The sequence below is a fragment of the Stylophora pistillata genome, chromosome 8 (assembly GCF_964205215.1).
Source record: "Stylophora pistillata chromosome 8, jaStyPist1.2, whole genome shotgun sequence".
In the NCBI taxonomy this organism is placed as follows: domain Eukaryota; kingdom Metazoa; phylum Cnidaria; class Anthozoa; order Scleractinia; family Pocilloporidae; genus Stylophora; species Stylophora pistillata.
The window spans coordinates 17,509,097-17,534,353 of NC_142526.1; the positions used below are offsets into that span (position 1 = coordinate 17,509,097).

At 40.0% G+C, this 25,257-nt stretch overlaps 1 protein-coding gene across 1 annotated transcript; it reads left to right on the plus strand.

The window, feature by feature from the left end:
- The first annotated feature begins 1,530 nt into the window (after positions 1-1,530).
- Positions 1,531-23,910, plus strand: LOC111329382 (uncharacterized). Its single transcript, XM_022934075.2, has 11 exons — positions 1,531-1,708; positions 1,963-2,360; positions 8,099-8,349; positions 11,216-11,702; positions 12,171-12,886; positions 13,683-13,977; positions 14,684-14,826; positions 15,117-15,238; positions 15,689-15,807; positions 16,625-18,905; positions 19,417-23,910. Exons 1-11 carry the CDS (start codon positions 1,684-1,686, stop codon positions 21,738-21,740), a joined length of 7,161 nt encoding a protein of 2,386 aa, XP_022789810.2. The 5' UTR covers positions 1,531-1,683; the 3' UTR covers positions 21,741-23,910.
- The last annotated feature ends 1,347 nt before the right edge of the window (positions 23,911-25,257 follow it).

A 25,257-nucleotide genomic window follows, 5' to 3' on the forward strand; every position in this document is an offset into this window, starting at 1 on the left:
CACACACGCACACACAAGGAATTGTTTTGCTCCATCCGTAAGTTCGATGGGAGCGAAAATTAAATTGGTGGAATTTCGGCGTTCTTTTTTGGATGATAAGCCCCCAAGGGAGCGACGGTAACAATCATTAGCCTGGTTAACAAGGCATGAACCGGAAACAGGTCCCGATTCCATACTGATCAAATTTATTGTAGCAGAGTATTTATTTTCGTACCATTACAGAAATGAAACTTCGAATATGTCAGGGTTGTGACATCATCCAACCAAAAGAAATATATTTAGGGTAGAGTGATCACTCCAATAGACAGGCCAGACTGCTTTTCAATTTTACAACATCTGTCAATTTTAATTGACAGATGTTTGTATACCCTCGGTAAATGTCAGCGAAGAATGTATACATAATAGGCCTCACTTAATTCAATGAATGCTAGGAAAGTGATACCTTGAGCTGATCGAAACTTCTATAAATATCTCCTAAAAAGTATACCAGGACCTTACGATTTATTTTTTACCGTGCTTTCTTAGATATAATGTTTATTCTATTTCAATATTTTGTGCTTTTTTTCGCGCTAGAAAAAATTTCGGAGACCTCTCCCGTTCAAGTAGGTTTATGGGGATTATACTTGATTCTTGCATACTTCGGTTTGTGGACGCCAGAAACAAGTTTTACGTTTACAATTCCAAACCTGGGTGGGACAAATTTTGAACTTCCGGTGCGAATGTGTAGCGGCAATATAAAATCAGTTTGAAATGGAAATAAGAAAAACGAAAGGATCACTGAAAATTAGTGTTTGATTTAAGCGTTTTTCTAAATTGTCGATGATGCATTTGTGATTGGATTCTTTTTACACATGATGATCAGTTGACCCGAATCGAAAGCACATATCATACAAATCGACCCTGCATTCCATTTGATCGATAAAGGTTCAGATAAAACGATAAGCTTCATTTAATATCAACAATAAATTTTGCTTGTGAATGGTTGCATAATCTTAAATGTTTTAAACGTTCTGCGAAAATAACGAACTCATTTAGATAAAAATATTTCCGTTTTTACGGTTTCTGCGAAGGATAACTTGGTTAATTGGCTATCATTGCTTCTCCATGATTTAGTAAAGTTATGAACACAAGACCAGAGATTTGTATTACCCATTCGTTGTTCTAGTTCCTATTTCAATCTACTTTTTTTAATTTGTATTTTTCGGCCTCTTTTCACTTTTTTGACAGCTGTGCAGCTTCTCCGCTATTGTTACTATAGAACTATTACTTAAATAAACAGATTATAAAAAGGGTGCTATCAGCCGTCTTTGAAGGCACAAACCCGCTTATTTCTCGCGTAGAAAAGCAAGGCCAAAAGAGATATTTGAACTTTGTGACAAGGATATTTTTTCTTTTGGACTTCAGTTTTGTTGCATTTGTTTAAGAAAGAATCCGTCGCTTTTGACCTAGAACAACCGGGCAGCGGCTAAGTCGTAATCGACGAACGACCAATCAGAATACGAACTGTTGGTCATCTGATCACAAAGTCAACACTCGAAAGTTTCCTTTTGGGCAAGAAAAACATGGCGGTGAATTGGATGACTCGTTTGTTTTTGAAGTAGGATTTTTTAACGTTGTTTTTGGTGAAATACAAAATGGGTTGATTTATACGATGCAATATAGGACTTGGCTGACTAGACCAGAATGGATAAACATGACCGCTTTATCGGTGAGATTTTCGTTGGTGAACTTGAAGCTTTCTTACCTTCATGTTTTGCCTGCGTGTTTTTTTATCTTCTTCTTGCATTATTATTTCTATGCGTTGTATTTGTCTTCGAAGCTTTCAGAGGCTCTGGCTTGTTTGTGTAGTTGTATTGAAAACAACTTAGACTCAGTGATCTTTTAATCGACATTTTAATGGACGCTTTTTAGGCCTCAAACAACGTGAAACCTCCGTGCTAACATGACTCTCTCTCTCGACAGCTATTAACCAAACACTACCCGGGTTGGAAGAATTTCTTAAAGAAGTCCTGGGTAGCGAGCCATTGAGTGAAGAAGCGAATAAACAACGAATTGAATTTCTAAGAAGATTAGAGAGTGTATCAAGACCGCCATCTTTGCCCCCGAGACCTGCAAATTTGGGTGAAATTTATCGCGCTCGACTACAGAACAACGAAGGTCCTTCCGGAAGCGGCTCCCAAGATGAAAGTAGTGTTTATAAAAACGAAAAAGCGATAGACCCAGTCGAATTTGCTTCACAGCAACGTGAACTGTCCAGAGCTACTACTATCTACAAAACTCTACCTCCACCAAATTTTTGGTTCGGCGAGAAAGGAAGCCGCAATGGAGGCTTGTATATTCAGAGGTCGGCAAATACGAGGGTAAGTGCATGTTGTTGTTGAATACAATTGTCTTGCGTTTCGCATTGGATGTGTCATGGCATAGCGTTAATAGATAAATTTATTATGAAGTAACCCCTCGTACGTGACTGTATTTATTATTCAGAGTAATGATAGACCTCCCTGTGGCAAATTACAGCACTGCCACAAAGAGCTGAGCTAATTTCAAAAACGTGAAGCCGACCTTATCTTCTTTAGAAGCGTCCAACACGTTGCGAATCAAAAGTACAGTGCATGGTGTGAATATTGTTTTTCTTTTGATATGATGTGAATGAAGATTGATTTGACGCACCGAGTCGAATCGGTTCAAGGATTGTGGAATTTTGCCGTTGATGAAGTTAAAGCGCGGAAAGAAATCGATCATCTCTCAGATCCAGTGTAGATTTCAACAGCGATAACCTAATTGAAACTTCCAAAGTCAATCTAACAAGAATGCTTTCCGTCCTTGAATTTCTGCCCGTTGCCTTTCAATACGATTTCTATTTATGCAGTTTAGCCCTTCAATTAGAATTTCGTCATTCTTATAACTCAAGAAAGACAAAAGCGCTTTTGTTCTGTGGGATTTTAAATAATAACGAAGGGAAGCATAAACCCAGTAATTTTCATGAAAACGACTTTTCTTTCTGACAGAGGAAGGTTCATGCACCCTTGAAAATGATATCGTGGTTCAACTTTTGGCCTCAGAAAAATATGCATAGAAATATATGTCATTTTTCATTTTCATTTGTCCGTGAATATACGGAGTTTGACAATATATAATCTAGAATGTGTCGCTATGCAGACTTGAAAATAAGCAGAGTGGAACATCATATAATATACAGAATGTTACAATTTGAGTTATGAACCCTAAGCTATGAATCAACTTCGTTTTTTGCTCAAGCAGAGCATTTAGCAACTATTCTGACTAAATATATTTTTTTTTAATGTGGAAAGAAAAGGCTCTAAATTGTTGTAACTTCTTGAAAATCATTGCTCCAATATCAGTACTCTATTAGGACCTAACCACTTGAATAAAAAAAAAAACAGTTAAGTTTTAGTTGGGAGTAAACTAAGCTGAAACATATAGATTAACTACATTTTAATCTGAAACTATTTCAATTCACTCCTGTCATGTTTGCATAAGACGGGGTAGTCGGGTATGTGTTTGAAAACTTTGGTGTCTGTGAATCCAAGCACATATCTCAGATCAGTGTCTACATTTTGTGTTAAAATTGTCATTGTGATAATATGATTCGAAGATTATCTGCAGCCACAAAGTTAATGGGCTTAAAATATTCTTCTGGTCTTGTCATAAAAGAGAATGAGGCAAACTATGTCATGTTTATTAATAACACTAATGTACAGGGCAAAAGAAATTGTAAATATTATCGTTAGAAAGCAAAAATTGATTGTGAATTCAATGCAAGACTTGTTTTACTAAAAAGTCTCATATTGCATCTTTCACCTTTGGAGCATTTTGTTTACATTTTTTTGGCTTTAGATGAATTTTTATGATATAATGCAAGTTTCTCCCTGTTCTCTGCATTACAGCATGATTTAAGCTATTTCTTCTGGAGTATGTGAAAGTGTGACGTGCTGATTGCATTCTTTAGAAATTTCGGGAAGGTTTTATAAATGGACAGGGCTATGCTAATATAAGTTAAAGTGCATTATTGTGACAGTGTCAGTAGACCATGTCATAATTCAAGACACTGTAGAGCACCCACTAAAAGCCTTGACCAGTGGTGTCAGAGCTTTCTGTCATCTTTTGAATTTTGAACAAGGTGTTAATATTGACACAATTTTCTTTCGGTAGTTCTTTATTATCTCTTACTCACAATTTCCAACGGCTGGGAATTTTTGATGATTTGGAATGTCACCTAGAAGGGCCAAAGTCTCTGCTTCTTGGGCATGATTAAGTCGATGGGCTGTCCTTAAAAATGTCAAATTTGATATCACAGTAAAGGAATGCCGTGTTTTGAGTACAGTTCCATCCTGGCATACCCTGACTTTCCTTTACCTTTTATCTATTGTAAAAAGTGATAGTATCAAATTTTGTCATCAGCATTTAATTATTGCTATTCCCTATTAACTTCAAATTTTTATCATCATTGTTAATATTTCAGACAACCTTTTTGAATTGTGACATTTCACTTTTTTTTATGGCTGTCTCTCCCTTTGGTCAAATTTCTTGAATAATTATATTGTTGAAGTTCTCATGCAGATTGCATCACGTGCAAACAAATCTGCAGTGTGTATTTATTTTTCATTGATCCAAGAAGCTTATGTGTTATTATACTTTGAAGTTTAGTGAAGAAATATTTTACCTTGTGTTTTGAAATTGATACTCTAGTAGACATTGTGGGGCCAAGTAAGTGTCAATAATTGTGTTCTGTGCTATTAGATTCATTAAAAGGCAAGCACAAAGTTGAAATTACATAATGAAATTATTGAATATTCTCCACTTTTCAAAGGTAATTGGATTCTCTAGCCAAATGAGGAATAGATGGAATTCTTAAATAAAATAGTGAGTGTTCAAAAATAAGATCAGGATTGTTCTTATCAGTTGTTTATACTGAAAATTACGTATCCAGCAGATTTCTGTTATTGTAAGTTACATGATATTTCATCCCAAAACTTGCACTTTTTACTATTTTTATTTATTTTATGGTTGTATAGCTTTAAACACAGGTAAATGAAAACAAGATAGTTTTGTTGTTGAAATAAAATAAGCTACGCTGTATTTAAAGGAATGTGCAATATGACTTCATAATGCCATGATCTAGAGGTAATCCATACTGTACAAAACACTTAAGCTTACAATTAATGTTGTTTTTAAGCAGTCAAGAGGCAAATCTGTGCTTTCAAGTAATTTTGTCATGAAGTAAATCTGTGCTTTGATTTGAGACTTCTTCCTTAAAGAATTGTCCGGCATTAGCATTATTTTGAACTTTTGTACAGTTGTATATTGTTGCATATTATATATAGGTACATGTTTTAGAAATACAATTGCAGATCTAAACGTTTGAAGGAAAAGAGTGTTACTTCATCTTGAAAGATAACAACAGAAGTTGTCAAACAGCCTTTTTCCTTTTATTCCTTGCAGATCTTTGCAAATAGTTAGGAGCTGTGCAAAAAGGCATCCTTTGCTCAAATGAGTTCATTTTGCAATAACTAGAGCACTGACAATGCAGGTGCTGCACAGTGTGTTTCATACAAATGCTCAGGTTTCTGAGTTGTTTTTCAAAGTGGCAGTGCCTACTGTCAATATTCTAGCATATTTGAAGACAATTTCCAAATGGTTATTGGTTATTCTTTGGAATCTTATACCGTTTTGAAAGGTGAATTACAATTTTTAATAACACAGATAAAAGTTATTTAGTTTCTGAAGCATTTTTCTTCTTTGAGCAGGGCTCCATACTTCATACTAAAAAAAGTTACCTTTTTGTGACATTCAGTTGTGAAATGGTCACCATAAGAAAAAATTTGGTCACCAAGTTATGACAATGGGAGGACACTTCATGTACATTACTCTTGATTGTTCAACAAATTCTCCCGTCAGAACCCTAGGAAATGCGTAGAATGGAGAATATGCATACTGATGTTAGAACCCTAGGAAATGCGTAGAATGGAGAATATGCATACTGATGTTAGGGTGTGAAGGGTCATGCATTCTTGAAATAAGGTATCCCCAGCAGAGAGGCATTTTGTCTGCGCATGCGTGAGTGGAATTAGTTTGTCGCATTCGGCGCCATATGTAGAGTTTTCGACGCGTTTCTGCGAGGTTTCACTGGATGATCGACACCTTTTTGTAATATTTTGTGAATATGGATGAAGGAGTATGACAAGTTCACCAACATTTCTAACTCTGTGGATACTCGTGGTGTTTGCTGGCTCTTCGATTGAGGATATTTTAATGATCAAAGTGCAAACAAAATGCGAAAAAAGCCTGAAAACTTGAAGTTTGAGATTTGAGTTACTGAAGATCAATATGTACACATGAGACAACAAACCTTGAAGGTTAGTCTTAAGATGTTGATGTTTTATTTTTGTGTATCACAAAGTTGTCTGTGGAGACGATCGTGAGATATTTGATCTGAGGAAAGATAGAAATTTAGAGTTTGATATTATTTTACTTCAACTTCGAAGTAAAATTGCGTTAAGTTTGAGGTGGCCCCCAAGCATCAAATCACTTTAAATAACATCGTCTTTTCCTTCTCTTTACAGTCATATAGGACACTAGGCTTTAAAAAATGTTCCAGCTTCAGGATTAAGTTGCTCTTACTACAACCCTCGGTGAATTATTTTTCGGGAGGTTTTGGTGGATTTTTCAAGTCATGACCCAAAACCGTCTTTGGCCTTTTTGCTCTCTAAGTCTATTGAATATGGTGGGTAGGCTTGTGTCTTAACAACGGTTATGGTCTTACCTCAATCAACTACGGTTTTGGCTTATTTTTTTTACTGTGTTTTGGAGGTAATTTTTATTATTGCCTTTTCGAGCTTCATGTGCTAACTAGAGGAAAAACTTCGGTAAAACTTATTTATCAATTGGCCCCCAAATCCCTTTCTATTGTCAGTTCATTGTTTATTTATCTAGCTTTCGGTCTAACTAGTCCATTAACCTCAAAAAAATGCATGGGCTTTGTCTCATGAGTAAAACTGGTGCCCTTTTCTTCGTGTTCATTTGTTATTCGAAACAAATGGCGTCAGCTGTATTCTGTCCTGCTCATTTCAGTAGAATGCTTTGCCTTGCGAAATGAATGTTGAGTCGAAGTGCGCTATGAATTTCAAACCAGTTGAGTTATATTTCACTTTGCTGTATGTGTTGTGATCATGATATGAATTAACTTTTATGTTCTCTTCTGTTTAATGTAATGTGAAGTGACCCAATAATTGGTAGTATAGACAGAATGGTTGGCAGTGACATTTACTGTGGCAAGCTGTTATTCAAGAACTTGTCATTATTCCCAGAAGCTTACTACTGGTTTAAATTATTAGTCTTTTGTTCTCTGTACACAACTTGCCTAGACTAATATGCTATATGGGAGTTATGTCTACTTTATTTGTAAAATTGGTAAAATTACCAATAAAATTTCCAATAAAGTTTTCAGAAGTTTTGTCCAGATTTCATTGAAAATGAATGTGAGGAGTGATCAGTCATATTCCTTGCTTGGGGGCCACCTCAAACTTAACGCAATTTCACTTCAAAGTTGAAGTAAAATAATATCAAACTCTAAATTTCTATCTTTCCTCGGATCAAATATCTCACGAACGTCTCCACAAACAACTTTGTGATTCACAAAAATAAAACATCAACATCTTAAGACTTACCTTCAAGGTTTGTTGTCTCATGTGTACATATTGATCTTCAGTAACTCAAATCTCAAACTTCAAGTTTTCGGGCTTTTTTCGTGTTTTGTTCGCACTTTGATCATTAAAATATCCTCAACCGAAGAGCCAGCAAACACCATGAGTATCCACAGAGTTAAAAATGTTGGCGAACTTGTCATACTCCTTCATCCATATTCACAAAATATAACAAAAAGGTGTGGATCGTCCAGTGAAACCTCGCAGAAACACGTCGAAAACTCAACAAATGGCGCCGAACGCGACAAACTAATTCCGCTCACGCATGCGCAGACAAAATGCCTCTCTGCTGGTACCCCCTCTTCATTTTCACTTTGTCTAGGATTACTTATCTTTATCTCAGTTTAGTGACAGGATTTGTTTTATCATTACAGGATGTGCGGGACTCCGTTGTGAGTACAAGCAGTAATGAAGATGACATCTATGAACACCTTAGTTTAAAGCGCCTTTCTCCTGTTGAGCCTTCCAAAGGACAGGAGGGTGAAACAAAGTCCAAGGTTGAAGACTCTTTTGTGTTTCCCAGTCCCCCTAAGACTCCTCAAGAGCATACATCGAGTATCTATGTACCAGCTCGCACAGGAAGTTTGAGAGGGTCTGGAGGCAAGGGGAAACTCTCCACAGTATGGTAAATACACCATTTTGACAAGTTAATTCCTGCCTGCTATGAGAGCATTTTGTTGCTTTTTGCTCACAAGATAAGCTTTGTGCTATTTGGGGAAAGTGGGTACCTAACAGCTATATGCTGATATCATAACAGCAACAAAATCACCTTATGGAAAAGTAACAGTCTGTTTGAGAACCATGAACCTAATTTAGCCACTTATTCACTGCTTGTTTCTTTATAAAACTTTCTTTATGGTATTCTTTTCCATCCAAGTTTATCTCCTTCTGCGTGGATTGTTTAATCATTTGATTCTCATGAGTGACTAAGAAAATATTTCTCCTTATAATATCAAAAAATTTCAAGCAGACAACAACAACAACAACATCTTTATTTATAATCACTATTTAACTTATAAATAACGACTACCTGCAATTGACCACTTTCAAAAATGGCTGCCGGTTTAATATTCTTTTGTTTAAATTTAAATTGGCCTTTCTGGCCTCGCTTGAGATAACGTATTCTTTTGAATTTTGTACTGGAGAACGAGGCCAGAAAGACTAATTTAAATTTAAACAAAAGAATATTAATCCGGCAGCCATTTATGAAAGTGGTCTATATAGCGAAGCTAATCGAGGCAGGTATTATGAGAAACGTGTCAATTACATATTAATATAATATTATTCTAATGACAAAAAATAAATAATAATTACAAAGGTACAGATGTCAATTACAAAAGTGAATACAAAAATATAGGTATACTAATTACAAAGCCACGAGCACATAATTAAAAACAGGAAAAGCTCAAAATACTCTTTATTTGAACGAAATCTAGTTTCTTGTCATTTCGTTTATTAGTGTATCAATATCAGGATAAGAATCCTGGTTTAGGAGGATTTGAAAGATTTGGTTATTTTTTTCTTGAAACTGTATTTTGGGAGCTGTCTCAAAACATCAGCAATACAGTTCCAAATTTTTGTGTAAGTAGTGAGAATAATGAAAAACATCTGTCAGGGCGATTATTATTTGAGCCAATAGCAAATTCTCCAAACTAGCGTCACAAAAATTGTATGGCAGACAGTAAATTATAGTATTGTAAAGTGCCACGAGAAGCTTTTGATGTGCACGCTATATAAATATTATTATTGGTATTATTATTATTATTATTATTGTTATTATTATTAGTAGTAGTAGTAGTAGTAGTAGCAGTAGTAGCAGTAGTAGCAGTAGTAGCAGTAGCAGCATCAGCAGCAGCAGCTAATGAGATCTTGGGAGTGAAAGGGTTCATTTGTGAATGGTGGCAGCCTCGCAACTGACGTGCTGGCGAAAACGTGCTGTGCGTGATGACCACGAGCGGATCTGTACAACGCCTCTCTTCGTAAAGGGTATCTCCTTTCCATGCTCAAGCGTGCTATTGTGAGGCCCCTGCCGAAACAAACCCCTGCTAAGACGATACATGACAACATCAGGCCCGTGTCGCTTACCTCCCAGATGGCGAAGCTTATGGAAGGGTTGACACCTTAGCAAGAATCCTTCCGGATGTGACGTGCGAACTAGACCCGAAACAGTTTGCAGTTGCTGGCAATTCAACATGCCATGCAATTTGCTACCTTCTTCACCTCGCCCTTGAGGCGCTGGACAGTGGGAATTGCTGGTTTAGGTTCTTCTTTGCGGACTTCCGAAAGGGCTTTGATCTGATAGATCATAACATTCTGTTAATGAAGCCTAAATCCCTTAATTTACACCCCTGCTTAGTTCGATGGCTAGCCGCCTTTTTACTTGAGAGATCGCAATGTGTAAGGATATCTGATTCATCGTCTCCTTGTTTACATCTTAACGGGGCAATCCCTCAAAGGACGAAATTGAATCCACTTCTGTTCGCCATTATTGTTAATGAGCTAGTCAAAGATTGGGGCCCTAGAGCCAAATACGTGGGCGACCTCACAGTGGTGGAGGTTGTTCCTCGGAACTCGCCGTCAGTCATGGGCTACATTGTAAATTCCATTCAGGCATTTGCTTCAGATAATAATATGTCCCTTAACCCCAAGAAGTGTAAATCTATGGCGGTGGACTTTCTTCACTATAATAGCGTCGTCTGCCCTCCCCTGGTAACCGGCGGATCTGTAATTGAGTGTGTCAAGTCGTTTAAATTTCTCGGGGTTTATTTATCAAGCGACTTGACATGGGGGAAGCACACGGACTATATAGTTAAGAAGGCCAACCGCAGGCTATATGCCATCAGAACGTTCAAGCGCTGTGGAGTGTCCCAAGCTGACATTGGCGGGGTGTACTGCGTGCTCATTTGGCCTCTTCTGGAATATGCGACACCTACATTCGCCAATCTTCCACAATACTTGTCGCAAGCCCTAGAAGAGGTCCAGAAACGCGCACTTGCCATTGCTTTTCCGAACCTTGCATACGCAGATGCGCTAGCTGCGTCTCGGATCGCCACGCTTACAGATAGGCGCGAAGAAGCCTGTAAGAAGCTTATACGTACCCTGACACCGTCAAACCCTGTTTTCAATATTGTCAAAAGCCGCCTCGCTCAACCAAGTAACAAGTACAATCTCGGGTCTTCTTCTACCAGTTATGTGAAAAGCACAAAAACTGACCGTTTTGGAAAGTTTGTAACGAACAAGTTTGCCACTTATTTAAAGCAAAATGTATAAAAATCCATGATTTATTATTGTATTTTGTAAGCTTACTTCCGTGTATACAATTTGCTGACTATACCTGTAATTCAGATTTTCTGCAAGGGGTATAAATAATCAAACATTGATTGATTGATTGATTGTGCTTTACTCAAAATCGCAAGAACCGAGTTCATGTCCAAGCCAGGATTATCGCTATTTTCTTTTATGTTTTAAAATCCCCTATTGTTTCCTTAAAGGTTTAAGAAAGAAATCAAACCAAATGAAGAAGTGTATGTATCAACCTTACGAGAACCTGTTATTCAAGGTTACCTGAAAGATGTCAAAGCAAACAAAAGACGCTGGTGTGTATTACAGGGTAATCGCCTGCACATCTTCAAGAATCAAGAGGATCCTGCCATAATGATACTATGCCTGCCTGACTGTGACATAGGAGTTGATGATAAGAAGAAGATCAGTTATAGCTTTCGACTCACTCCATCTGATGGGCCAGGTGTGACTTTAGCCATTGAGGATGGCCAGGACCTATCTCCATGGATGAGTGCAATAATGGCAGCAGCTGTACGTCGCAGCAGTCTTGGCAGGCCCATTAGTCCTCTAGAGGGTTTATTTAGCCTAGAGGAAGCTAGGGAAAGAATGCGTTCTGCTGAAATAGATGGTGGAATAGAAGAGGAAGAAGAAGAAGCATGGGAAGATATTTATGAAAAACCTGTGGACTTCAATGTGGTAAGTGTTCTCTTTCCTCGTTACTCTCTCTGGCAGCAGTAATTAGGTAAGGTCATGGAACCTGTGGATTTCATTGTAGTAAGTTTTCTCTTTGCTCATTAGCAGTACTCTCATTGGTGGCAGTCATTAGGTGAGGTCATACAACCTGTCCTCTCTCCCACCAATGACTGCTTTGGTTGGTTGTACAATTGTGCTGTGAAATTTTCAAAAACTCAGTCTTTTAAATATAGGTTCCCAGTAGATTATGGCATGTTCCTTTGCCGTAAGATGTAGTTTGCTGTCAATTGGTGACCTGTAAAAATGCTGTAAGTTTTCAAAAACCCATTGTTTGAAGCAATCCTTAGCCATTACATTATGAGCTGTTCCTTTGTCGTAAAATGTCGTGATATCTAACTGTGATTGACTTTTTCTTTGTCACAGTTGATGTTTTGAAACATTTTCACAATGTTTTTATTATTTTCTCAACAGAGTGGGACACCTTTTGACCACAGTACCCCAGAAACAGCAGAATTCAAAGAAGAGGAAGATGAAGGCTACGATGCACCCCTCCCTCCAATCCCTACTGGGTATGATTCTTCATCAGAAAGCAGCTCAGACGAGGACGAAAGTGTGGAAAGTAAAGGATCTTCCAAAAAAGCTGAAGAAAAGAAGAAAATTTATGATGCAATTCCTCCTGATTTGTTGGCAGAGCTTTCAGCTGGACAGCGTAAACGCAGTGAGACAAACAAAAGCCAGGATTCTATGTGTGAAGATGGGTCGACAAATGACCATTCAATGGATTTCACAGATAGTCATAGTGAACATAGTGGAAATATTAGTAACAGACACAGCTACATCGAGCCTACAGCATGTGATGATGCTGTGAGCTCTGAACCCAAAGAGGAGAAAACAGAAAGTTATTCGCGGAAACGAACTTCTACTGTGCTCAGTGCAAGCATGGAGTCAATAGGCTCTGATACAGAAGAAACTAGAACTGTCTCAGTTATGTCACAGACAACTGAAACCAGCAAAGGTTTAGGTCCTAAGGTAAAAAGGAGAAGAAAGCTCGTTCCAGCTGAAGCTGAGCAGAAGTTTCTCAGAGATCCTGATGCAATGCATAGTGGAATTCTTCATCAGAAGCGCAGGTTGGGGGTCTGGTCAAAACGCTACTGCAAGATTATTGACGGGAGATTCAAGTGTTATCGGTGAGTTACACATCGCACAGAAAGTTCTCTCTTTCTGTTGAGCTGATATCTTAGTAAGCTGTACCAGAATTGTACAGAGATCATGTGGTTTAAGGTTTTAATGTGACAGGTATATCACATTGTGTACTTCATGTTTACAGTCTGCTGCAGGAGTCAATTCATTTCAGCATTCCCCAGTGTTTAACCACTCTCAAACCAGCATTCAATAAGATAGTGATTATGGCCGATGAACCTTGGTTGATTATTAAACAAATTCTCCTCGTCAGCACCTTAGGAATTGTATAGAGAACAGTATGGAGAATATGTATACTAATTATGTACAGGGCTAAACAGTCCAAATTTGGGATGAGACTGTTTTGCCATCGCAGAATATTGCAATCTTAAAAGCATTCTTTCAATCCTTTAAGTATATACTAAAGCAGCGCATCGCGTTGAAGCCGCCCTCTGACTGGCTATTCAAACTCCCAACATCCTTTGCTATTCACCTCCAACAATTTGCACAGGATTTGTGCCCGAATATATTCTAATCGTCACAGCAATATAGAAGTTGAAATCATCTTTTGTGTTATATCATCTCACTGTTTAAGTACAAATGATGTACTAAAACAAGTATTCACCTCAGAGTCAGCGACTAGCGGTGGATATTTACCTTGTCACTTTGTGGCTAGGTAAATATCTGACACAAGCCTGCGACTTGAGGCGGATAGATGTTTAGTACTGGGAAAAACTCGTTTTCCAGTGATATGGAGAAGCTTGGTGTGAAGTTGATACTGATTTTGTTTGTGCGATTTCTTAGCAATCCAGAGGACCAGAAACCAAGCTTGAACTTTCCCATCCTTGGTTATGACATAAGTCTGATTGACAACAAGGAAACAAAGAAAAGTTACTGCATCAAAATCTCTCATCCAAGCCAGGATACCTATTTCTTTGCCACAGATTCACGAGTGTCAATTGAACGATGGATCGAGGTGCTATCTTTGGCGGCCACTGCAAGGCCAGATGTGATTGCGCCATATCCACCTTACTTTTGTGCTTATCAATCTGGAGATGAATTACAAAGTATGTCAAGGGAGTCCTTACTAAGTAGTGAGGTGAGGCAGTTCATTGGATGAAGTCACAGTATAGTACTTTCTTGTCGTTCGCTCTAATCTGTGAGTCTTTGCGGCAAATCAATGTCACGAGTGAATTAGCCCACGTGCAAGAGCTTACCCTATATTTCCACGCCATGAAGAGACCACAAGTACGGCTTAGTCCTGCTCCTTGAGAATGGATTATAGGTCCATGATAGGTCACCACCCACCCCAAATTATTTATTCAGGTTTCTCAGACAGTTTTCCCGTTCATGTCTCTACTCCTGAGTGGAGAACAGCTTTGTGAGAGCAAAGTGTCTTGCCCAAGAAAACAACACCGGGACCCGAGCCAGGTTTTTGTTTTCGTCTGGAGGCCTGCTAATTAAATACAAGGATACTATGTCAAGGCATATTGCAGAGGACTGTGCCCGAAGTCTTAATTATTAAGCCGCAGTTAGTAGGTCAGTGGTCATATGCGAAACTAAGGGAACGGTGTTTGCCAGAGTGGACCAACCTGCGGTAATAAGTTTTTAAAACAACGGAGTAAAAAAGATATGGAGCAAAAAATCGGTCTCTTTTAAACAAAATTCTCAAGAGGAAGTTGTGATGCGCATTAGCCAGCCGACTGCAGCAATATTTTTTTTTTAAACAAAGATGGTGTAACGACTTAAAGTCACTGAGTTTGTCTTGCAATCTGATGATTTTCATCTCTATCATGTGAAATCAGGGGAGGCTCTCTGATGATGATGGTGCAGATACTCTGGACGAGTTAGATCCTTCTTCTGAAAAAGGCAGCAGTCTCGGAAGAATCAAAGCAAAGAACAAATTTCCCGATGAAGAGAGTGGAACAACACCGCCAAATGATGGAAGGTTTGTTCACTTAAGTTATTTTTGCTGTACACTGTGTGTGTTACAGCCAGACGACACGTCTTTGTGCTTTAGCCTTTTAAAAAGATGGTTGGCGCTGATCCAGTTTGGTTATCTCCCACAAACGCGATTGTTGTGCGAGGCAAGTAGCATGCAAAGTCCAAAATGATTGAATTTTGTCCTTAAAACAGTTACTACGATTTTCATTTAGTATGAGCTAAGGTGACTGGCTGATAGAATTAGAAGGAAATAATATTTTTTGAAGTTAATAAACAAACGTACTTAACTTTCAGGAACGTGGAAACAGTCCAAAATCAGCCTGAGAGCCAGGAAAGCGAAGTCAAAGAGTCTGTGGAGCCCGAGGTGAAAGAGAGAGCGCAGAAGAAGAGGAAAGAGAAGCCAAAAGAAGGAACAAGTAAGAGATAAATTGTTGTACTTTTCACTGAAGCAGCACACCATTTGTATCATGTGAAGACAAGATAGGGGTACATACAGGGTGGCATGGCTATGAAAAGTAGGAGGAGAATTGTCTGCAAATGCTCTTTCATACCTGTGCTTTAGATCAATGTTTCGTCGTTTGTTCTTAACTGGTCATTTTGCCGTTAATCGTGGTTTAACAACTATCTATCATGTGGTACTTGGTACAATTTCCTTTTAGTGAGGTAAATCCCATACTCTAAATGTTTTAAAATCTGTAGTTAATTTATTAACTTAAATCACACAACGATTGTCGTTATTGCTGTGAGGATTTTATTTGGTTGACGTGCGTTATCTGCTGTTTCGCTGTGAACAGAGTGAATGTAAATTAGCGAGCACTGCTAACGGTAATGTCATGGCTTTACTAATGCGGTAACTGTCATTTCAGAGACCCCTTCCACCATGAGCCCACCTCACAGCTTGTTTATCAGTGAGTCTAGTGATGGCCAGGCTAAAGCCGAACCAATGAATGAGGAATACGTTTCTCTTGCGAAAGAGAGTGCTAAGGTGAGATATAGGTCTGCTGGTAAATTGATTGCCGCCGTACGATGAACTGCACGATTGGGTATTAGCCTCCATGAGTTTGAAACGAGTGGAAATTTCACGGTCTGCAGGGGTGCAAGGGAAACTGACCGATTGTAAGGACGGTTTTGCCCAACTGGTTCGACCATCTAGAAGAAAGTTTATCTTAGAAATAAGTTGAGTCCAAACAAAAAGTTTTGCCCACTTGTGGAAACTAGTTGTCATCCAGCTGAAAACGATAATGAAACCTCTGGGTCTGAAAGGGGAACAGGGATGGCACAGTGGTGAGAGCACTCGCCTCCCACCACTGTGGCCTGGGTTCGATTCCCGGACCTTACGTCACATGTGGGTTGAGTTTGTTGTTGGTTCTCGTCCTTGCTCCCAGGGTTTTTCTTCGGGTCCTCCGGTTTTCCTCCCTCCGCAAAACCAACATTTCCAAATTCCAATTCGATCTAGAAACAGTGGACAAGAAGAGCCATCCAGTGGAATGTCCATTGCTAAATTATTATTTATTTATTATTATTTATTTTGATGCATGTGTTCGAGGTTTCCGCGTCGTTACTGTTATTTACTCAGGGCCGAAAGCAATCTAAGATTGCGTTGGTTTGCTCTTATTTGCGATTGGTATACTTTGGCGCTTTTGGCATTCATTTGAAATGATCTGAGCTAACCAAGCTGGGCATAGGTAATTTAGGTATCATGAACTGAGTTGATAGTGTAATTTGGCCTCCGTAATTCTTAGTCACGTGCTCCAGTTAATCGAGATGCTAAGATGAGAAAATTATTTATCTCTCCATGATAGGATGGCAGCGAAGATTCTTCCTCCAAAAAAGACAGACGGTGGACAGGCACTCTGAAAAAGAAATCATTATCACGAGGCAACTCGCACGATCACAGATTACGTGGAAATGTTTCGACGTCTACTCACACAGAGAACGTTAAAAACAAAAACCTAAGCATGAGACGGAAGAATTCACAAACATTCGCCCATTTAATGGCTTTATTCGACAAAGAGGGTCGCTTCTGTGGATATCTTACTGAAGTTAGGCAGAATAAGTTTGGGACGACACATTTACGGAGATGGTGTGTTGTCAAAAACGGAGAGTTGATTATTTTTAACAGCGAAAACGAAGATACACCCCAAGGAAAACTCTCCTTAGTGGACATGTGGTTGACTAATAGGAGTGACGAGAGGAGAAAAAAGTTCAGTTTTATTCTAGAGGACAAAGATGGTAATGAAACAACCTTGCAGACAACTGACAAAGACGATTTTCAAAAGTGGATGGGAGTGCTAGGGTTGTTTACCGAGCTTCGTGTAGAAAGACCGCAACCAGAAGTTGCCGAGCCCCCCAAGAAAACAGACGGCATGGCCGGTGAGGAAGGAGAGGGGTTCTTTGAACGGGGAACATTGAGAACAAAGAGTGCTCGTGCTGCCACTAAACTGAAGGATGAAATTTACTCTTTGGCCCCGGGAAAGGTCAGGTCGTCACTGAGGATGAAATTGTCACAAAAAGTAAATGTGAGAGATATTTTTCGGAAGACGCACAGCTCATACGACTTAGAAGGCATGTCAAATGAGGGATCTTCCCTCCCGGAACCAGATATAGATACTTTGGCAGTGTTTGGTGGACTTTTGACACAAGTAGAGCCAGACGGCTCCACAAATTCACGATGGTGCACAATCAAAGAGAAGGAACTCCTAATTTTTACGGACCGTAAGGCTCCTGACTCTCTTTGCCAAATACCACTTTGGATGGCGACATTCAGTGATTTGAGCGACACCGAAAATAGTCCCAACAGATTTCAAGTTCGTTATGGTAGAGAAAAAGTTGTTTTCGACACGTGTGATAAGTTTGATCATAACAGATGGCTCAAAATGCTGGCCTCTGCCACCGAGCGTCGGAACTCGAGTGACGAAGACAAACCGAAGTGCGTCGGTCTATTAACTTCGCCGACATTCGCAAAGAAGAAACTTTTGCATCGGCGAACTCGTAGTGAGGCGTTGTCTCAAGGAGACGAAATATCTCCAGCGACGCCGTTGAAAGAAGGATCTGTTAGTTCCACGAGTTCCACCGATAGACTAATGAGTGGATATCTTCAGGAAATACGTGACACTAAAGGTGCTCGAACCCGCATTCGCCGGTGGTGCATAGCGACCAGCGAGAAATTTCTCGTGTACGATAACCAGAACTCATCCAAAGCTTCTTTTGAGTGGGAACTGTCTGAAATGACGGTTCAAGATCGTAGCGACATGGATACGGGTGTGTTCGAATTTAGCGTCTCCCTTGGCGAGAAAAGGCTTAGTTTCAAAGTTATTGATGAGGATTCTGCGAGGCATTGGCTAAGTGTCTTAGCACGCTATTGTCAACCTATAGCGACCAATCAACCGCTATTTAAGACTCCATCAAAAGTGAAACGCAAAGAGGAACGTAGGCGATCTGCGAGTTGGAACGATCTGAAATCGAAACAAGCCGAGAAGGAAAAGAATGATCTCGAAGTGTTAAGCGAAGGAAGGGCGAGTGGGCGAAAGCTCACACGAAGAGCAACCGAAGATTATTCGTTCCTACGTATGTTTAACCGCTCAGAGTCGTTTAGAGCTCCGTGGCGCACGTCCCAAGAAAAACTGGAGGTAAAAATGAGGGAACGATCAGGGAGAACTGCCACTAACAGAGCCTGGAAAAGATTCTCGTGCGGTACTCTGTTCGACAGTGATGGTAAATACAGTGGCCATTTAATGGAGATTATCATGAATAAGTTATATAGAAGTCAAGTGCGTCGGTGGTGTGTGCAGAAAGACAACCATTTATATGTGTACGAAAACGAAGCTGCGTTGGATCCCGTCAAAGTGGTTCCTCTGTTTAAAGCCAAGGTTGTGGATACCAGTGACATTGAAGCCTGTGTTTACAAGTTTAGAATTGATTATGGCGAAGCAAACTGTGTGTTTTTTCAAGCGCTGACCCGCACAGATCTCGAGAAGTGGACAACAGTTATCTCAGTCAAAATCGCCGTTCTTCAGGACCGGAGCGAACGTCAGCTCCGACGGAACAATACTTTGAGTTCAGGAAGGACCATGGATACAGCGGGTTAGTTAACAAACAACTTGGTTTCTGTTGAACTAGCCTTTCTTTCTTTCCCTGTCATTGCTAACCTTTGAAATGTTTTGTGGTAAACGCTATCATCTCTTCTCACTAAGCCTACCTTCCATCCTCCATCTGTCCCGTTCATCCCATCCATTTATTCCATTTTACTCCATTTAGGAACTAGTCATTATTTATCGGGGGGGTGTGGTTCGAAGGACTTTTGGAGGAGGGGTCACATAGTTTCAGAGGGTGGATCAGTTGTTTCTAACTGAGTTCAAAGAGGGGAACAAAGAAAATTTACTGCCAATGGGGAGGGGGGGGCATTCGAATACTACAGAGCCTTATGGGGAGTAAGATAAATTCTATTGTGGCACAACCAAAATCCTCCGACCCCCCCCCCCCTCAGGCGATAAATAATTACTGAGCTGATCAGTCACATGTTACGTGTTATCTTTCCCTTTACTCCCTTCCCCATTTTTTCTTTCGTTATTCCAATGTTATTGTTATCTTCCAGGTTCCAGCGAATGTGAGTTTCCGTCGCCACTACCCAGACCCTCCTCCATGTCCCTGACAGGAGACTCCTTGTCTCTCAATGAAACTTTGTCGATCTGCTCAGCTGATAGTGTCTTTGCCTCAGCGAATGACGCCGTGACCAGTGCAGATGGGGAAACAGTCACGTCCTTTTCATCAGGATTAAAACCAATTGGTACGGACGACGAGACTGCAGCGAGTTCGATGACAGATGAGCAGTCACCCAGTGATCAAGGCGTAACCGACGCTGGTTTGCCACCTGCTGAAGGAACGGCTTCGGAGATCGAGACTTTGGAAGGCAATCGCAAAACTGTGGACAAGATGTCTCTTATTGAAGACTGGAGTCATATTTACGAGAACTTCTTGGCATTTGCTTCCGCCATGGCTGAAAGAAATCCTGAAGAGCTTTACCACGTGTATGAGAATGTAACGCAAGCCCTGCACCCTGGTTCTCAGGTTTCAGCTCAAAGTGATGGCCTTGGTGATAATTCCACTGGCCTTGGTGATAATTCCACTGACCGTGGTAATAATTCCACTGGTAACGAAAGCAATGAAAAAAATAAAGTAGAAAGCCCTGCCATGGAAATGTCATCGGAATTCGAGAAAATTACTCTGCAGGAAAATGAAGATGGTGTATCACTGAATAGATCTTCGGGTACCTGTGATGAGACTGCTCAGGAGAAACTTACGGAGGATGCTAACCAAGAGGGACAAGATCTTAATAGGACTGTAGAAAATGACGAGACGTCAAAAATTGATGGAGAAACTTTGGTAGCTGCCGTAAGTAGTGGTGGTGATGAAGATGTTGCTAGGAGTAGCCGACCGGTCATTGGGGAAAGCCAGGATCTCACATTACCGAGCAGAAACGAGGAAATTGAAGAGTTTGGAGAGCATGTGAAGGATATTAACTGGGTCAAAACTAAGGACTTTGAGGAAGCAAGTGATAACGAAGTACCATCAGAATCGTTGGGCAACGTTGTAACAAGTCGTTCAACTTTCGGAGCCGAAGCTGCTGATGAAACGTTCATTCAGGAGAGAAATGCGGTTGACACGCAGCCATCTCTGGTTCATAATGATAATTTGAGCGACACTGAAAGAGGTGAAAACTCGTTTTATGTTGTCAAGGAGGGGAATGACCAGTTGTGGAGAGAAATTGAGGACGAGGAGATCAGAGAGCCAGTGATAGCTTCAAGTGTAGAAGCCAATGCTGTTCAGGTTTCGTTCGAGAGTAAGGAAGAGCAGTTGGAAGAGGGTACTTTTGATTTGGATGTAGAGAAGTCTGCTTTAAGCACAGGAGATGAAGACAAGGCCACGGAAGTCAAAGTTCAAGATCTCCAAGATGTTCATAACGATGATTCCAACACCAACATTTGTACTGAAGCAGAGGTGTCCCTGGAAAATGATCTTGGTTTAACTCGAGGGCAAACTCAAACTTCCCACGAAGAAACTCCACTTGGAGAACATGACAAAATGTTTTTGGAACGCGAAGGCCATGCATTACCTGGATCACCGAGTATGGATTTAAAGGGTGGAGAGGCGACTGGCTCGCAATTTACCAGTGCAGTGGCTCAACACAGCGATATTTTTCATGATACAAGAAAAGAAGAAATTGCCCTTAACAGTTCAAGCCAACCTGATGTACGAGATCCCGATCAAGAATCAGAGGTTATTCATACATTTGGCGCAGTTGACACTCATGAAGAGCACGCGAATGAAGTTTTGGAAGTTTCTTGTGAAGATGCTGAGAAATTACAGTCTCTTAATACTGTGCTCTCTTCCAACGATCTGCCAGCCAGTGGACACATGGAAGATAATTTGTGGCTTCAACAAGACACCGAACAATCTCAGGAAACTCTAGACGAAGGTGTTGAGTTGGAAAGATATTCTTCGGATGAAGGATTTTATACGCCAGAAGATACTATAGACCTCTCATTAAGAAGTAATAGTGTGGCCGGGGAAGACAGGGAAACAAACCTTCACAATAACCGTACACAAAATAGTGATCCTGAACCCAGCTGTACAGAAAGCGAAAAAGGTGTAGCTACGCTGTCCAAAGAAGGGCTTCACTCAGAAGGAGATTCAAAGACATTGACAACACAAGGCGTTGATGGACCACTGTCTGAAAAAGAAGCCCATGTCAGCCTGCCCGAGGTGAAGGAATTACAAGAAGATAGCGTGAGCAGATCAAGCTTGGAGGATAAACAACAGTTGACAAGCATGGACATTCTGAAAGCCGTCACAGCTGCTTTTGAAGAGATACTTGAACTTCATGGCGACGAGAGGGATGCAGATGACACCAGACTGTGATACGAGGGTAGATAGATGTAAACTCGCCCAGACCTCCCATCCCTTCTCCTCCTCCTCTTCCTCCTCCTCCCCCTCCCCCTCCCCCCCCCAAAAAGGAAATGCTCCGATTGAATCAACTGTGTTGTAAACGAGCAGTGAATTGAACAAAAACGGTTAACCAATGGAATCGAAAAATTATACCCGACACTGGAAATTTCGTGCAGTCAAACATGATAATTTTGGTAATTTTGTGTCCTTTTGGCTCCAACACAAGGGCAGTACTTTTTGAAAAATCTGCGCCAAAAGAACTTAATACACGTTGAGCAGTCATGTTCGAGCGATTTTGAAAGGCTCGCGATGGGCTCCCTTTTCTACAATCACACTGAAATTCTGTGAACCATCACATCGATTTCGCACCCGGTCATCAGCTCGTTCGGCACGTGGGTGGGGGTGTTCAAGACTGCATAATAAATGTCTTTGACTCGAAACGAAAAACCACACTGATGACAGAGATTCCTATTTTCACTCTGATTAGTTGATAATTTTTCACGAGTTTTCGAAATCAGATGCAACACTTAATATTTATCTTCATGAGTTCAGGGTGAAATTACTTATTAACTTTGTCATTCCAACATAGAAATGTAGCGTATTTTCTAATTCTAGTCAAATACGATTTAATTGGCTCAGGCGTGGCCTTAAGGAGAAAAAAAGTTTCTGCGTTCAAGACATACATTTTTCCTGATCTGTCAGACGGTGAGGAACGACGTTCTGAGTCACTGACTGGATTATTAGGGGAAATAATTCCATTCACACAAGGGGTGGGGGTACAGCAGCGGCTTACTTAATGAAGATATTTTGCATGTTCGCCCAAGATCATCACTTTCATCTTATATGGATTTGTCTTAGGCTTTGTAGTACTTTCCAAAGCTTGGCGAAAATCTTTGACTACACTCCCTCTTGTCTACCTTGTAGTAAAAATTTAGTGCCCCATCTTGTTCTAACTTTAAAGAGGGTGAACCCTCAACTTCTAAAAAGGGAAGCAATCGGTCAGGCTTGTAGACTAGGTACGTCAACCACGTGACTTGTTTCCGATAGTGTTTTGCAAAAGTGAATAGCAAGAAGTTATGAACATCTTGGGAATAAATGTCTGATCTTGGTAAGTGCGTCGTTGACCAGGCCTTAAAGTGGATCTTTTTCCTTAAGGCTAAGATAAAGGCCTGTCCACGTGGACTAATGTTAGAAATTATTTAATATCCACCAAACATTAGGCATATATCATGACATGTAGTCACAGTAATTATATCTATTAAGTAAGTCGGTTCCTTTCTTTCAGAGCAGTGTTGAATTGAGTGTCCCAAGTAATGCAGGATTGTATTGATTTTATTTTCGCCTAAGATTGGTTCAGGAAACTCGCGCCCTCCCCACAGCTTATCAGATGTAAAACTAGAAAACAATCGCGTCTTGGTCATCCACGTCTTCCCGCGTTTCAAGCAGTTTGCTTATATTCATTTTGAGTTCTCATTGGCGTACAATAATGTAAACGCTTTTTTTGATTGGTTGCTTGGATTACTCAGTTGAAAACGGCTCTGAAAGGGTATAGTAACAACAAATTGTCACGCGACCGAATGGAAGCCCTGATTCAATCACTGTTTATCGCTTTGGAAATGATTAAGTTAGTAATTTAAAAAAAGTGATTAATGCCGTTTCAAAATCAAAATTATTGAAATATAGTTGTTAATTGTCAGGAGAACACCATGTCATTAGGCCGGTTCAATAAGTTAAATAATGAAATTCGATGAATGTTTGAATTTAATTTAAAATGTAGGTTAGTTTATTTAAATTCGAAAGGGAGATATGCAATGTCTAATATGTTGTCATGTCCACGTGTTGTAAAAGTCTTGTAAAGCTCATCATTGGCATCTACGTTCGTCAAAGATTTTTAATTTTCTCGTTGGCCATGTTTCAAATTTATACACATCGAGTAAGATGAATATGTTCACTTCTCTTTGGGCCCAACTCTTGTCCTGCAGGCATTTAGACAGCGGTTATTTCTCTTACTTCCTCTTTATGTATTCAAACAAGTTGCTTGTGTATTATAGGCTGTACAGTTGAAATTATGTTGAAATGATTTGATAGGAACAATTGTTTGACATCTTTGTCTTCAGGAGACAATAAAAGAGGAAGAAAACGGGCTTTGTGTATTATATTAGAAGCTTTGTGTTACAGTTATAGAACACGGCGGTCAAACATGGGGCATGCGCGAGGGGATCAATTCTAACTGGCCGTGCGCCAGTTTCCCGCGCAAAGTTTCAAAGGAAAATATAAAACAACTGCTGCCGCAAAATAAGTGAAAGAAAATTGAAGCGTTCTTAGAAATCTTTAAAAGGAAGCAAAAGTAGGGAAAGGGGAAAATAGAGACCTCGAGAACTCAAAGCCTTTTCAAGTAAGGGTTTCCTGTGGATTTGCTACTGATTCCAGCTTTATCAAAAACAACGTTCGCATATGCGCAGACGTTTTCCCACCGTGTTCAGTTTCCTAAAGTTATTTGAAATACAGTGGAACCTCTCTGACTTATGCTGGTAGGGGAAATGAAAAACAGTTCGAGATGACGGGTTAGAGACATTTCGAGTAAAATGAAAGTGAGATGGAGAGTGTACTTTAAGAAGTGACCTTAAATTCGGATTAATGAGGTTCTTTGTACACGGTGAATTCTGATGACGTTGAAGATTGCTTGAGCATGACTTACGGAGGAAGGCTGTTGCTCTGCAGCCAGTTTGTCACTTGGAAGAAATAAGCGTTAATCCGCAATTAAAACTTCAACTTGGGTTTGAGAGCTCTTCTTCAGTGTTTGTGTTAAGGTTCTCATGGTTTTATTACGGCTTAGGGCAGAAAGTCGAGGAGACAATATAAACAGTAACTGTGTGAGTAACACTGAATCTAAATAGAAAATTCCTTCTAACTCTGAGGAACTTAGTCGACTCCTTCGTTCCATGAACACTTCTTTAGTGATCGTAGGCCTTGTGTCCTTTCAACTTAAAAACCACACCGGGAGGCTGGGTCTTCAAGAAGCTCTATGCAGTAAAATTGTATCCCCTACTTAAGGCAAGACCTGGAAGACCAAGCCCCTGTTAGACAGCACCTACCATTTGAGTAAAAGAAGGGAGTGTCCCGACCATAAATACCAATTTTAAGCAAAACATATGATGCACGATCCTCGCCGTAGATAGCGCTATTTAAGCAATAGCGAAAATCAGACCTGAAAAAAATCAGGCCTGTACGGGATTCGAACCACTGACCTCTGCGATACTAGTGCAGCGCTCTACCAATTGAGCTAACAAACCAACTGGGAGCAGGCCGTTAAGTTGATTCGTAATAAACCCGTGAAAGTGATAAATGAGATACAATGAAATATATGAAGTTCATATATTTTGTACTGCGGTATTAGATACATATGATGCACGATCCTCGCAGTAGATAGCGCTATTTAAGCAATAGCGAAAATCAGACCTGAAAAAAATCAGGCCTGTACGGGATTCGA

What these genes read in the sequence shown, in the direction of transcription:
- LOC111329382 (XM_022934075.2), top strand. Translation starts at nt 1,684, where the DNA reads ATGGATAAACATGACCGCTTTATCG. An exon ending in AGTCCTTACTAAGTAGTGAG is followed by an intron (nt 13,978 to 14,683) that starts GTGAGGCAGTTC and finishes ATGTGAAATCAG; the next exon opens with GGGAGGCTCTCTGATGATGA. An exon ending in ACACCGCCAAATGATGGAAG is followed by an intron (nt 14,827 to 15,116) that starts GTTTGTTCACTT and finishes CTTAACTTTCAG; the next exon opens with GAACGTGGAAACAGTCCAAA.